Genomic DNA, 16,060 nt, shown 5'->3' with positions numbered 1-16,060 from the left:
GGTGCGATGCTCTGCTTGAGCTGGCCACTGCAGTGGCGAATTTTGTATATGGTCATTTGCTGCGGAGCGGTCCACGGCGGTGGATGCGATGCTCCTGCTTGGCATTGCCACTCCTGTGGCAGATTTTGTATACGAACGCCTATAGCGGAGTGGTCCATGGCGGTGGGTGCGATGCTCCTGCTTGAGCTGGCCACTGCAGTGGCGAATTTTGTATATGGTCGCTTGCTGCGGAGCGGTCCACGGCGGTGGATGCGATGCTCCTGCTTGGCATTGCCACTCCTGTGGCAGATTTTGTATACGAACGCCTATAGCGGAGCTGACCAGGCGGTGGGTGCAATGTTCCTGCTTGGTATGTCCACTGTGGTGGCAGATTTTGAATATGGCTGTTTATAGCGGAGCCGCCCAGGGCGGTGGGTGCGATGTTCCTGCTTGGTGTGGCCGCTATGTGGTGGATTTTGTATTTGGTCGATACAGCGAGAGCTGGCCGTTGTAGAAGGAGTGATGACGTGTTTTGGGTGATTTCTGCGGGGTGGTAGGTTTGGAGTTCTGTTGGGACTGGTTAGGGTCTGGAGGGCTTTTTGATGAGTGAGTGGTCTGAACGAATGTAGCTTTTGTATGCGTTAGAAGACCAGCGCCGAGGGTTTGGATTTGCTGTTGGGAGAGACCTTTCTCTGCTGCAGTGGTGGCTGCCCCTATTCTGAAGGAATGTGTGGAGAAATTTTTTGATGGGATTCGGAGTAAGATAGGACTGATTTGAGGTGCTTTTGGAACCAGAATCGAGATACGGGGTGGTTGGAATCATCTGTGAACAGAGGGTCGAGTGGAGTTTTAGTTTGGGATTCCTGTATTGGAGGAAAGCTAGAAGTGTTTGAAGGGGAAAAGTAGGAGTTTGGAGGTTAAAAATATATATGAAATGCCCATTTTTGGTCTGGTCCGTTTTACTTTGTTTGATGAAAAAGGATACGGTTTCGTGGTCTACGATAGATAGGTCGGAAATAGTGGGGTGAATATTTGGGTCGAATCTGGAGTTGACTGTAAATTCTGAACATCTGAGGAAACCGAAAAAGGCCAGAATGAACATTGCATCGAGAGTGCGAGCAGTATGGATAGAAGAGTAGCCTCTGCGGAGGGTGGATATGCATTTTGAGAGAATTTCGAGGTGATGGGCATCCTTGAGTCGGATCGGGAGGATGCCTTCTTTGGATGCCCTTGATTAAAAGTGAAGTCTGAGCATTGGTTATTTGAGGTGAGGCGATGCCGTGGATGAGTTTATGGAAAAGCTGGATACCACTCAAGTAGCCCTTAATAGAACTGACTTGCAGGTTTTTTGAGGTGTTAAGAAAGGAGATGAAAGAAGTGATGGATAGCAGGGAAAAATCAGGGAATTGGAGGTTATACCTTGCCTGGAAAGATTTAAAGCATTTCCAAGCGGTCAGGTAAGATTGCAGGGTTCTGTGAGAAACTGCTTGTAGGATTGAGTCGAGGAGGCTTCGAGGAGGGACCTTAAAGGATGGTTCGCTGGGATATTAGTTGTGAAAAGAGAAGCACCTGGGTTGCATGGGGTTCCGCTTCTGGTGCCAGCATCCTGGATTTCTGCAAGGATCTGTGCTTTGATGGAATTGGGGACGGGGTGGGGTCGGCGGCGGCAATTGAGGGCATAGGAAGAGGGTTAGCAGTGGATACTGAGAAAGGGTGGTGGGCGATGGGAGAGTTGGCGGGGGTAACTCATGGGAGCTACTTGTGGGGTGGGTTGGAGCTCACGGCGGCTATGGCAGGGGATCTAGGGAAAAGTGGAAAAGATAGGGAGGTAAAGAAGAATAGGTGTGTGAAGATGGTGGGGGGTCTTGAACCTGGGTTCAGACTGGTAGCAGAAAAATAGGGGAGGGGAGGAGGAATAGGAGGTGGTACGGCTGGGATCATCAGTGGAGGCATCTGTGTGCCTGTGCTGGCACCTATGGCTGGCTGGGCTGTGGGAACAGAAATGGACGAGTTAGGTCCTGGAGGAATAGGAGAAACTTGAGGCTGGTAAATAACGGACAGTGGATTGGGGGCTGGTTGCCAGGCATGGTCGGGAGAGACTTGGGCAGAGTACTGTTGGTGTGGGTTCAACTGATCCAATGAACAGAGTGGGTACAGGCTAGGCTGATGGCTTGTGGGGCTGGAGCCGTGGTGCTTGCTGCGTGGGTTGTTTGCTGGAAACTGGAGGAAGAGCTGCTGGTGTTTGGGTCCTGGGCTTTGCTAGCAGTAGCTGGGAGCCTTCTGCCGCCTCCTGGTGGGCGGAGGCTTAATACGGGTGCAGATGCTGACTTCTCGGTCTTCCCTGGGAGAATTACGGCTTCTTCTAGTTGTTTCCTTTCTTTGGCTGGAGGAGAAATGTTTGGCGAAGCTGCGCCTGTTTGATAAGTCGAGTACAGCAGAGAAGCTCGGCTTTGTTAGCGGCGGGAGAACGGAATGTTCGCGTTTATGAAGTGCTTGACGCAAAGCCGGAATTGTCCATTTTGTTGCGGATGGAGCGGAAGAAAAGGCTGCACGGTAGGGAGAAGCTGGGGAAGCTTGAGGACGCCTGGCAGGTGGAGGCTTAACGCGTGATCTTAATCGCGTTGGCGAAAGGATAGTCACTCGCGTTAGTTTTCTGCCTCTGGGCGGCGCGCTCGTTTGAAGTTCCGGCGGGCGTTAGCGTGCTTGCTCAGCGGAGTCGTGGAGGGCTCGGTGTCCTCGATTTCGTAGGTTTCTGGCGATTGGTCTTGTTCGACATGCTGGATACCATGCTCGGAAACGAGATATCGAGGTAAGAAGTTTGCGCGTAATTTATAGTAGGCTTTCTTGCTCTGGTTGGATAATTGCGTGATTAGGAAACGAGAAGCCAGCCGCGTTAATTATCAGTGCGTGCTCCTCCCGAAATTTGTTTATAGCTAAACATCATGACCCCAAAATTTGTAATCGTTGACTTTAACACCCAGTAATCGAACTGGCCTTTTTTTTTGGTGTCTGAACTGGAGTTTGGTTGCGATCTGTAAAATTCACAAGTACATTAAGTTACAAAAATACAATCTGTCACCACAGTACAAAAGAAAATCATTGCACTATTGCTCTGGGCGGTACTCGAGGAAAGCATAAAAATCCAGTCTGAGGCATTTTCTACACCATCATCCAAAAAAAGCCAACAAAAACGACAGTGGAGTTAAGAAAAAAAGTGCATAACAGTGGCGTTTCAGTCGAGAAAAAACACAATTTCATTTAGTAGATTAGTAGATTAGACATTTTATACATTTATGACATATAATAAAATCACAGTTTTCGAACCCACTCTCCCTCATGCGTTTGCAAGCACAAAACACAGTTTTAAGAGCCCGAACCCTGTTTAAACCATGTGTACAAAAATGCCACTAGAAGAACACCGTTAGAATAGATGGACAGCTGCCTAACATACTGTATGATACTGTCTGAAGTGTAAGTGAAGAGTAAAAGTGTATAGAAGCTAACGCCGAAGGTTAGTTCATCGAACGGTTTAGATACACTAGTAAGGGCTCTGTAAGATCAGCGAGTGTAGTAGTCAGTGTAAGACTCGGTATTTGGACAATACCACCGCAATTACCTAAATCACAGGTAAGCTTCATTATAGAAAAAACGTCTTGAAATGAGTAGCACCGCTGTACGCTAGGCCAAACTATGGCGGCAAGTCAATCATGTGACTAATCTGCAGCATGTGATGCGGTCAAGCTGGTCAACCAGATCTGAGACGTGGTTAACCAGATTTATCCAGTCTGAGTTATTTTAAACTTGGCAGGAAGTTCACCTATTCGACCACCTCGGTTCAACTCCGATAAGATGGCAACCGTTTAGCTGGAATTCCCAGCAAGACTGGCCCGTCTTTACATAAATACTTGTCAGTTCCTGGTGGGAATGATGGGGTAAAGCGCTACACTGGGCTCTCTAGCACTCGGCTATGTTGAGACAGATAAACTCTTGGATGCATTTCTTATACTGCTGCTCTGTGGGACTGCTGCTAGAATATTGACCTGGCTGTCCGAAGGGACCCTCCGACTCGCGCATCTCCTCGTTCATGCGAGCCAGACGTAACCTGTAGAGAGAGAACAGAGAGAAAGAGAGGTTGAACTTCGTACGATTTCTCATATGCACTACCAAGCAAAAGAACGGGGTCAGAAAGAGTGCTTTGAATGCTTTTGAAAGTCCCTCCTGCTCATTGTGGCTGCGTTTATTTAATCAAAAATACAGTAAAATTGTGAAATATTATTACAATTTAAAAAAACGGTTTGAAATTTGAATATCTTTTAAAAATGTAATTTATTCCAGTGATGCAAAGCAAACTTTTCTGCATTTGCTGTTTAATATATTTGGTGGAAACTTTATTTGTTTTTTACTAGATGATCTAGAAAAAACTAGATGATCTAGATTTACTAGATGATCATAGTCAGACAGATCAAGTTCGAAGTAATAGCGTCTATATGACAGTCTAACCAAATGAAACCTTTGATCAATATAATGCACCCTAGCAGAATTAAAGGATTCAATTCTTTGATAAAACAATCTTTCTGACTTCAAACCTTTGAATGATGGTGTGAATATTCTCTATATATTCTTTCAAATTTAAAGAAGCAAACAGACAGCTCAGAAGTTTCTTAACTTACAGAGTAACTATGTCAGCGTTAGCGGCTTGAACCGCTATGCTCAGTGGGTCCTGGCCATCCTCGTCACCATCGTTCTGGGTCGCTCCTCGTTTCAGGAACAAACACACTTGACTGGAAACACACGATAAAGTAAATACAGTTGTCAAAAAGCTTCGGTTTCATTTCATGCGAAGCGGCGTACACAGTAACAGATCTATTTGCTATTTGATCTAAACGCTATAGCATCCGAGAACCTAAAAATAAACACCAGAAGTATAATTTTGTCACCATGTTTTTTGACATCTTATCACGATGCTTCCATTTTTGTTTTATTGGCTATGCATCCTTGTCATTGGTCATATACCGATGTAAAAACATGTTATTCTTTCAAATGTCTAGGACAGTGGTTCCCAACCTTTTCTTGTTTGAGGCACCCTTGGAAAGCCTTTCAAAAGTTCCCGGCACCCTTATAAGGAAATAGATATTTAAAATCTCCGTAGCTTTTTTATTATTATTTATTTATTTGTTTCATTTCGAGAGTTTGCATGCAACAACACCTTATACCTAGTCCTAGATGATATGAGAATACTGTTTACACTGATTCCGCCTTAATAAAAAAAATTTTGGCGGCACCCTCAAAAGATCTCACGGCACCCCTTAGTGCCGAGGCACACCGGTTGGGAACCACTGGTCTAGGACATTTAGTATTTGATATTACAAAATATAAAAAGCATGACAAGTCCAGAAGTTTAAGTGTATAATTACATTAACATCATATGTCACAATAACATTGACTGTATTCAAATAACTGTGGCTGCAGCAAGATGAAATATATATTTTTCAACTATATATATATATATATATATATATATATATATATATATATATATATATATATATATATATATATATATATGTGTTACTTTACACAAACACATCATTTTACTGACGACTGCAGACTGGGCCATCTGACCAATCAGAGCAGAGTAATTTCACAGAAAGGAGGGGTTTAGAGAAACGAATGAAATGTGCATCAATATTTCTCATTGGAACACCCACAACTTCACAAAATTCATATCCGTATAACTCTCTTTGATATCCCAGTGCATCTGAAAATCTGTTTCATTAGAGTTACTCAGAGATATTACGCATGCACTTACCCAGTATGACCTAAATATGTGGCGTGATGCAGAGGGCCTCTTCCCCTGTGATCCCTTTGGTTGACATCTGCACCATTTTGCAGCAGAAACTCGCAGGCTATCAAGGAACCCTGAACGTCGAAAACCAGAGGATTAGGGCTTTACTATCACAAAATGGCATATAGCTATTTTACAGATGTTATTTATATATTTTATAGGTTAAAGTTAACATGCGCAATGCATCTGAATATTTTTTTAACCACTCACTCCAATCACAGCCTGAACAAGTGGACTTTTCCCCTCGTCCTCTTCATTCACTGAGTTGACGTCTGCTCCATGTGCCAGAGCTTCAGCCATGACGGGAAGATTTCGCGCCTGACAGGCCTTGTAGAGTAACGCTCCGGGGTCCAGTTCTCTCAGATCCTCTGGATCTGACGCCTCCGGCTCCAGTTCGGCCTCGTTACTGGAGTCTTCAGAAACCTCGCACTCTGAACATCACATGAAACACATGAAACACACGATCCATCTGCTTCGCTTGGTTAACACCGTGAAGTCACACAGCGCTTCACTCACCCTCCTCTGTGACGCTGTCCACCACAGACTCAAAGACCAAGACGTCAGTGCTGCCGTCAGTGCTGCCACCTAACCCGCTGTCACTGCTCAGACCTGCAGGACCAACACAAGCCCACCACCGGCACATTACACTCCAGAGCGTCAATAACACCTGATGTGCACTGACGGCAAATATGATCAAACCGTGTGTCACAGCGACACAACTATATGAAACCGAACAAAAGACAACAACAAAGAAACACAAAAAAAAACACCAAATAAAGCAAAAAAAAAAAACAAGACAAGAAAAGCAAAAGAAACAAATCTGCATGTGTATGTATTTATATCTACCTAATAATTATGCAGAGCGCACAGATATTTATTATGCAAACAAAAACTTTTATTTTGGAGGTGATTAATCACGAGTTTAAAAATATGTGTAATTTATGTCAAATCTAAACAAAATAACCATAAACAAAACAAAGCAAATGCAAGGCAAAATAAAAGCAAAGCAAACAAAAACAATGCAAAGCAAAACTAAAAAAAACAAACAAACCAGTAATGCAGTAATAAAAAAAATTTAAACAAAGCTAATTAACACGAAGCAAAACCGCAAGAGTACTTCTAAAAAAATCAGAGCCAAAACAAAGAAACAACAACCAAAAAAACTCCAAAGCAATTAAACCAAGTGTGGAAGCAAAAATTTTTTGCTAGAATATAATACTTACTGCGAGGCCCTGAACCAGTGTCAAAATATGAAAAGAGGGTGTCCAGCTCATCCGGGCAGAAGAGGGATTCCCGTCTGAACTTTCTCTCCAGAGCTGCAGTTGCTTAAAGTTGGAAAAAAAAAAAAAAAAAAAAAAAAAACGCGTCACTTTTACGATTCACAAAATACCGTTGCATTACAAGCACAATAAGCCTGGTACAGCGGCCATGCTGCTTTCTTGCAGTTACTGAAAATTGAAATGTATTGAGTACCTGAGGAAAGCGTTGCAGGAGACGCACTCCCCGCCTCCTGTCTGTATCTGCGGTGTGTTTTGGGGACGGTGGTGGCGCTGTTGTGTCTCCTGCATTTCCTGGGGTTCCATCGCCGCTCAGACTTCCTCCCGCCGTTGACCAGGACTTCACCCGTCATCATCTTCTTCAGGAACTTCTTCTCGACATATTTGGCTTTGATCCAGGCCTCCTTTTCTTGCCTTAAAAATCAAGGCAGCCATTAATCCCTCGACATTCAGGTCCACAGAAAAAGAGCCGCTTGTGTCCCTGTCCCTCATCACTCACCTGGAGCTGCTGGGCCCCGGTTTCTTCAGGCCCTGCTCTTCACAGCTGCCTTCGTAGATGTGGTTGATGATACTGTTTCCTAGTTCACACATCAGCTGCGTTGCAACAGAACAGAGGGCAGTTATTGTCAGAGCGTGTTTGCGCATGTCACAGTGAAAGGTCATCCAAGAGAGATTAGGCGGAAAACAATCCTAAAAGATATTTGAGCAGACCTTTAGTAACTCTGGTTCCCATGAGTCCAGGGTGAGAGAACGGACCTTTGAACAATGCACTCCCAAACTCCTGTGAAAAGATGAAAAGCGTTAGTATTTTGGTGACACAAATATACAGTCTAATGTTCATTTCAAAGTGTTTCATCATTGGATAAAAATGACATTTTCTCATATTTTAAATTGCGATCTTTGGAGATTGTTTTCTTCACAAATCACATAATGCAAAGTTATTGCATAAAAACATTTGCAGCCAAACTTAAATTTCACAATAACAACAATCATTGCCATCATCGAAGTTATTTAACTTTATTTATGCTACTTAAGAATACTTAAATATTTAAAAATTGTTTATTAGTTAAATATGATAAAAATAGTTCAACAACCACAACAATGGCTATAATAATAGTTATTTTAGTATATTAGAATTATTATTATTATTATAATAAATGTCATTAATGATAATTATATGATTGTTGTTATTATGATTATTCAGGTTTTTAATTTTATTAAAAATCTAATTTGCATAAATAAAACTGCATCAATAAGAGTGATGATAATAACAAATGGTTACTGTTATTAATAATTATGATTTGTGCTGTCAAACGATTAATTGCAATTAATTGCATCAAAAATAAAAGTTTTTCTTTACATAATATATGTGTGTAAAGTGTATATTTATTGTGTATATAAATACAAACACATGCATTTATATATGCTATCTTTATATGTTAAATATATTTATATATAATATAAGAATATAACTATATAAATGTATACACATGTAAATATTTTCAAAATATATACTTTTGTGTGTGTCTTTAAATTTACATAATAAACACAGAACACACATATATATATTACGTGAAAAAATTTTTTCCACAAAAGTGGAAGAAATGAACGGTATTTATAACAGCCAATGCCAGATTTATCAGACAAATCAGTTAGAAATTAATATTAATAACTACTAAGTTCGATTAGGAATCATTATTAAGAATTCTTTGTTATGATTGTTGTTATTATTCATTATACTTTCATAAACATACGGCACAAATACGATCGCATTAATAATGATGGATGTTGTTTTTATAATTCTTTATTTATCAAATCATTTGGCTTAAATAAAATGTAATTAATAATTAAATGAGGATGATAATGATGGTCACTATTTATATTGTGTAAAAAAAAAAAAATAAAACATTTGTTACATTTTTTTTTTGCATACTGGATCTGTTAGAGGACACAAACAAACAGACCAAAAAATATTCTATCAGTCACGAAACGGCAGCATCAGCTGATCTGAACTGCTCAAGTTACTGACAGCTGAAGCAAGAAGTTTCTCACTCAAGCCGAGGAGAGCAGCACTGGGACGACTGAAATCCCCAGACAACACTGTCATGTAAATGTGCAGTCTGCCCACTAGATCAGCACGTTTCCAGGCAACCTAGTAAGAGCCGACTAGACTGCGTGATTGTGAGCAAAACACTCCTGTGCGCTCGGAGCGTGAGGCAGGAGTATTCAGAAGGTAGGCCAGACGCCGCCGGTTGCACAAATAGCCTCGTGTTTACAAACTAAATCTGATATTCGGTAGGTTCGAAACCTTATCATATCTCATAAACTCCTAAAGGGGTCATATTTTGTAAAACGTGATGTTACTAAGTTCAAGAGAGGTTGGAAAACAGTCACGTTTATCGCTGTTTTTGCTGAAACCACAAATAGTGTCAAATTGTAATTACGATACACTAAGGCCTCTACTTTTTAATGTTGGATGATATATTAAGTGTGCACAACATCATAATTTATGCAAAACTGCTTTGCAGTGGGAATGGATAAATAAGAGTTACAATAATTATCGTTTGTAATACAGTCATATGAATATATTATTACTATTATTTTTATTATTTTAGATTTAATTACTTAACATTTTATAATAACCATAATAACAGCATATACAGAAATATTTATTATTGTTATTAGATTACTCTTCCATTTGTATACTTTTCTAAGAATTAATATTATTATTCAAACTTTTAATAATAAAATGGTAAAGAAAAATATTTAATAACCAAAATACATTCATTATTATTATTATAGCAACATATATTAAATATTACTATTAGGATATTTTATTCTACCATTTTCATTACACAATTTTGCACAACTTTCTAGTAATAATACTAACAAGTATGGTAACACTTGTTAACTCTTAACTATGACTTTTCCCTCAAATTAATAGTAAGGTAGTGTTAAGGTTTAGGTATTGGATAGGATTAGGGAGACAGAATAAGGCATTAATATGTAGCACTAATAAATATCTAATATTCTAGTAATATGCATGCTAATAAGCAACTAACAGGTGTAACCGTAAAATAAAGTGATACCATAATTCTTCTTATGAATAACATTAAATAGTAAAAATTAAATAGCTTTTATTGTTATTAGATTATTATAATTCTAAGATTTCCTTTGTAAAACAATTTTGAATAAATTGGTCATTTTTATTTTTATTGCTATTATTATTCCGGCCTTGTTATTCCATTCCATTATTATTATTCCATATATTGCAAAATAATTTTTCAAAAAAATTGAATAAATTATTCCAATCGTTGCAAAAGTATTTTTCAAAAAATTGAATAAATTATTCCATTCGTTGCAAAAGCATTTTTCATAAATGTAAAAAATATTAGTAAATGTACTATTATTATTATTATTATTATTGTGGTTATTACTATTATGTTCATGTCTTGATATTCATCAGTGTGTGTCCGGAGGAAAGTAAGCGCCGTGGCTGACCTTCTCTCTTGTCCTGACAGCTCTCTACGGTCACTGACTTGCCTCTGACTAATGAGAGAACCGAATCTGACCTAATTCAATTATGAAACCCGACTGAGCCAACGCGTTTACCGTGGCTGGTCACGGGACACCGCAGACCTTTCTTTTGGTGTATCGGATTTCGTCTTACCTGTGAATGCCGGAGCACTCGATGCAGAGCAGGACGCCCAGATTGATGCTGGCCCAGCGCGGGTCGGCCTGACCACAGTCGCAGCACTGCTGGTTCCCCGGCAGACACAGGATGCGCTGCAGGATGCTCTCGCCCCTGCCGCTGCGCTCTCGGCCCTCATTGGCTGAGTCTATACTGCTGATGGAGGGAGAAGCGGTCCGGTCCAAACGCTGCACACATTTGGGGAATATATATGAAGTTAATTTGCAAAAACACAACTTAAAAGACAATAAAAACATTATAACATAATAATTTTTTTTTGCAAATAAAACCACATGTTATGTTATATAATTATATGTAAATAAATTTTATATATATTTTTTTTTCTTTCTTAAATATATACATGTGTTTGTATTTATATATAGATGAAAAATATACACAGTAAACACACATGTATTGTATTTTGGATGAGATTAATCATGATTAATCATTTGACAGGACTATTAAAAATGTATATATATATAATATAAAATATAATAATATAAATGTTTTAAATATTTTCAAAACATACTGAATGTGTGTGTATTTATATATACATAAACAGAGAACAATTTATATTAAATATATTATGTACGAGAATAATAAGAATAATAAATGTGTTTATAATAATAATAATATTATTATTATTATTATTATTATTATCATCATACAAAATATTTGATCAATATTGATTAAAAATATTATTGTAAGGAAGAATTAGTTTAACACACAATCAATGGTTTATTTGTGAATAATATGTAAATTAATTCAATATATTCAATGATGTTTGTATTGTGTTTTATTTACATTTTGAATCTACCTGACAATAGTGAGAATTGTTCACAAGCCAGATCTATCAAATATCATCATAAAGTAAATAAAAAACAAAACATAGGGATATTACACAATTTTTTTTTAACTAATCCAACCAATGCTTATCTTTTGTTGCAGCGATTTAGCATGCAGACTGTACAAACCTCAATGTAATAATTGTCTGGACTCTCTCTGTACGCCGAGGCGATGCTGGCTTGAACCGCCTGGATCCAGGCCTGCCGGAGTTTCTCTGACTCGGCCTGCAGCATACAGCTCCTACAACGCACATCCACACAACACAATTACCACCGGCTCCACAGCTCCACGAGCCTTTATTACACTGTAACCTAAAGCTCGAGCTTTACTCACTTGGTAGGTGACACGACTTCAAAACAGAACCTCCTCTCGATGTCCTCGCAGGGTTTGACAGAGCAGAGTCTCAAGTCCTCCACAACCACCGTCAGCGAATCCTGCGGAGGACGAGACGTTTCAATAAGGCTGTAAACGTGATGACTTGGCGAAAAGCGCTTTAAATAAACCCGTTTCACTCTGAAGTGCATTAAACAGCACCGCCGTAATTTAAGCAGACCCCCTGAGCAAGCATTTCGACTAAAATAAATGGACGTTCTCCAAAGAGATGAAGAGCAGGCAGCGCTGTGGTCATGCATTGATTTGTCGGGGAACGAGTTTGTTATCTTCAAAAAGACAGAGTGCTCTGGAGATAAACCACAGCTGCTGTATCTAAGAGCTCAGTGACCTGTGAGGTGAAGATTCACCAGCATTGATTGAGAGCTGAACAATTCTGCTGATGCATGTCGTTCTCTCTAGGCACTGTATATGAAGCTGCTTGTTAAAATCAAAAACAGATCACTCAACCCGTTCAAACTGCTATCACTAAAGTGTCCACTTATAAGCGCTGATCTGATCTCACCTTTAGTTTCTTCTGATACACCAGCTGGCTGTTTTGGATGGAAAACCAGCGCCTGAAAAAAAGGAGAAATATATATATATAAATAAACGTGACCCTCTTAACACAAGCAATCACTATTCTTATTTATTATATCTACTTATTAATGATTAAAAAAAAAATTGTAAATTGTAATTTCCACAATTTATACCTTTATTCATCCTTAAAAACACAATTGTTTAATTAATACAAATTTAAATAAATAATATTAATAAAAATAAAAATAAAACTCTTAATTAAGATATTAGAGATTTTTATGAATACTGATATTGGACACGTAATAATTATTTTAATAGTTTTTTTATATATTTTTATAATATTTAAAATAATTAAATAACATAACTGTTTAATAAATAACAATTAAAAAAAAGAATAATAAATAATTCAATAACACTTGATTTTGATCTTACCATTCTTTAATGTTATGATGTCAAAGTTCACTTGTGGAATTTAAAAAAATGACTCTTTAATTTTTATTTATTTAGACAAAATACAGTAAAATGTATAGAATTTATAATGCGAATATAACAAGCCTGAATTTTTATGCTAAATATCAGTTATGATGATTGCATATTGTTGCGTTCCTGACCCAGTTGCATGACTGATTAAAGCAAACCAGGAATATTCAGATTCATGATCAATTTACCATGGCAGGTGAGAAAAGGTAATTAATTACATTATATCCAAAAATAATTACGTGTATGCAATTACATTAGGTTCAACCCAGCCCTGATTCAACCTACCTATTCCACGTTTTGAAGGCGTTACTGGCCCTTTTGAACAGATAGCCCTCCATCACCAATCCGTTGGGCGCATCCACGTTAAACTCCAACTTTGGGTCGTCATACGCAAAGTCCTGAACGACAGAACAATAGTGGAGCGTTAGAACAAGAGACAAACATCGACAAACATGAAATAAGCCTAAACCACCAATGCAAAGAAATGCATTACATTCTGTCTGTGATAATGCTTCATTATTAACCGGGAGGCTGTAAGTGGAGCAGATGCATCTATAACATACACCAGAGTGACTCATCCGACGCTCTCAGATGTCCCACCGCAGCTTTTTGACGATGACGCAAGCGGTTGCGTAAGAGCCCGAGCGTATCCAACCGATTACCAGCGAAGAGCTTCACACATTCACACTCGCCATAATGGCCCTCTTCCTGTTTCAGCGGCACACTCGGTGCTCTCAGCTCTGAATCATCACAGGAGGTCCTCCTCCGCTCAGGTCATTTCTATTGATTACCTCCGAGTGGAGGAATGACACGCTGTCAGCCGGGGCTAACACTTTAGACATAATGCTATACCATTACGAGACGCTGAAAGCTCCAGGCAGGAGTGATTTCAGAGGAAAGACTTTTATTAAAGTACGGTATTAAATCGAAAGTTCAACAAAGAGCTAAATGAACGGTCTTCTGAGAAAAACAGCTCCTAATGTCTCCTCTACAGAGAAGATCTCAAACTATGCTCAGATTTACTTAAATGTCAGAGATTTTAAAATAAACTCATTAACTTTTCAATTCCTCTGATACTAAATCACATAAACTACCGGCTAAATGACAAATAGCTGTTTTCTTTTAAAATACATTTCAACAGTGATGCAAAGCAGAATTTTTTGCATCTAGAGTTTTAGCAATTTTCTCGAATTTTTTATTCCAGTCTTTATTGTAACACGATCCTTTAGAAATATTTTTTTTAAATAATTTTTTTTAATAATTTTTTTCCCTTTAGAAATAATTTTTCATACAAAGGTGTATGTATTTCTGACTGTTTTCACTGCTGAAGACAGTTGTGCTTCCTAATATTTTGTGGAAATCGTGACGCTCTACCATTCAAATATTTTGGTTAAGTGAGATTATACAAAAGAGAGAGAGATAAATATTTAGATTTAGCGAATGATTAAGTCAATAATGTCAGCAAAGTCATTTATGTTACGATTTCTATTTCAAATAGATTTAGCTCATTTTAATGTATATTGATCAAAAAAATCATGAAACAAATGCACCACAAAACTGAATTGAAAGACATTTTGCAGCAACAACTGTTGTCAACGATAAAAATAATAACCATAATTAAATACCGAGCAACAATAATACCTGATAATATGATAAAATCTTCTAAAGATTGTGCGACTCTAAAGACTGCAATAATGAAGAAATCCAGCTTTGCAATCGCAGGAATAAATTACATTGAATTTTTTTTAGAGCATGTTTGAAAAGAAAATGCAATTTCAGGTTTTTTCCCCCACTTTTAATCCAGTGCGTAAATTGCCGTTTCTGCAATTAATAGCGACATTTACAAATCAAAAACTGTAACCCCTACACCACACTGATTGGAGATCAAGAGAGTCATTCGTCACGTCTTTATAACTAGATCATTTCACAACCCAAACAAACATCCCCGAAAAAAGCCTTCAGCTTCCTATCTGTCTCTGGCAGCATTGTCAAAACTTTCAAAGCGTTCTGGCCTCTTGTGAACCCTCCGAAGACCTCAAGATAAAGCAACGGACCTTCTTCTGAGAAACCTCTTTGAACACAAACGCTGCGCTCTTGCATCTTAAACCAGATTGCGCAACTTCATTCCATGTTTCCTGATCAAATACACGAGACGCTCCTGTTTAATTTAATCATGGAAGGAATAAAAGCAAACGCCACCCGGAATACACCGGTATCCTTTTAGCAAACCCCCGCAGCACTTTGCATTTGCTTCACAAAATGTAAGGCTCTAGTCTCTCCTTCTGCTTAAACTGGTTGTGACAATAAGGCTTATTTATAGTCACTCATTTTACCCAAATCCCCAGCAGGGTGACTGCTCAAACATTCACATCCATTCACTTGTGTTTCCTTACAGCCAGAGACTAAATGCTTCACTCAAGTTCTGAATGGTACAGAAACACCCTCCCTTTCACTCGCTCTGCCGCTTTCCCATGTTCCCACACACTTAAACACACACGCAAGTTAGACTCCCATACCTTTAAATCTATTAAAAAAGTAGAAAAGTAAAATATCATAAGTATATAATAAGAAAAAACATATAATATAATGCACAATTTAATTATATATATATATATATATATATATATATATATATATATATATATATATATATATATATATATATATATATAAAGTAAGAAAAAATAAATATAAAAATCAAGATTATTATAGAATATTCTGTAGTTTTGTGCATTTATATATTCAGACCTATATGATAAATTCATAACATTTTATATGCACAAAACTATACAAAAAAACCTACAATGTAATGATACACAATTATATATTAAGTATAATATAATATAATAATAGTATTGATATAAGTAATATATTTTAACTCACACATAATCTAAAATATAAGACAGTTTTTTAATATAAAATAAAAGCCTACAAGGGCTATTTATAAATACAATTTTAATGATGCTTAACTGCAAAACTACTGTAAAAAATAAATAAATACATGCCGTTATACTGTATGAATATTCAAAAGAA

General features: G+C 37.9%; 1 protein-coding gene across 2 annotated transcripts in view; it reads right to left on the bottom strand.

Annotated features, from left to right (window-relative positions):
• acap3a (ArfGAP with coiled-coil, ankyrin repeat and PH domains 3a) overlaps positions 1-16,060 on the bottom strand; it is a 69,781-nt gene that overhangs the window by 7,375 nt on the left and 46,346 nt on the right. Inside the window, exons 11-24 of one of the 2 annotated variants that reach the window (XM_043225272.1) lie at positions 13,313-13,425; positions 12,534-12,585; positions 11,972-12,072; positions 11,767-11,878; positions 10,772-10,980; positions 7,813-7,882; positions 7,601-7,695; positions 7,298-7,515; positions 7,048-7,149; positions 6,341-6,442; positions 6,035-6,255; positions 5,789-5,898; positions 4,650-4,760; positions 4,020-4,081 (exon numbers count right to left, since the gene is read on the bottom strand). In XM_043225272.1, coding sequence (XP_043081207.1) covers positions 4,020-4,081; positions 4,650-4,760; positions 5,789-5,898; positions 6,035-6,255; positions 6,341-6,442; positions 7,048-7,149; positions 7,298-7,515; positions 7,601-7,695; positions 7,813-7,882; positions 10,772-10,980; positions 11,767-11,878; positions 11,972-12,072; positions 12,534-12,585; positions 13,313-13,425 — 1,678 coding nt within the window. The remainder of the gene's footprint in view (positions 1-4,019; positions 4,082-4,649; positions 4,761-5,788; positions 5,899-6,034; positions 6,256-6,340; positions 6,443-7,047; positions 7,150-7,297; positions 7,516-7,600; positions 7,696-7,812; positions 7,883-10,771; positions 10,981-11,766; positions 11,879-11,971; positions 12,073-12,533; positions 12,586-13,312; positions 13,426-16,060) is intronic. The other variant, XM_043225273.1, reaches the window with a different exon arrangement.

Source organism: Puntigrus tetrazona, chromosome 23 (assembly GCF_018831695.1).
Source record: "Puntigrus tetrazona isolate hp1 chromosome 23, ASM1883169v1, whole genome shotgun sequence".
NCBI lineage: Eukaryota > Metazoa > Chordata > Actinopteri > Cypriniformes > Cyprinidae > Puntigrus > Puntigrus tetrazona.
The sequence above is the reverse complement of the archived record's forward strand: the minus strand, read 5'-3'. Positions and strand labels throughout refer to the sequence as shown.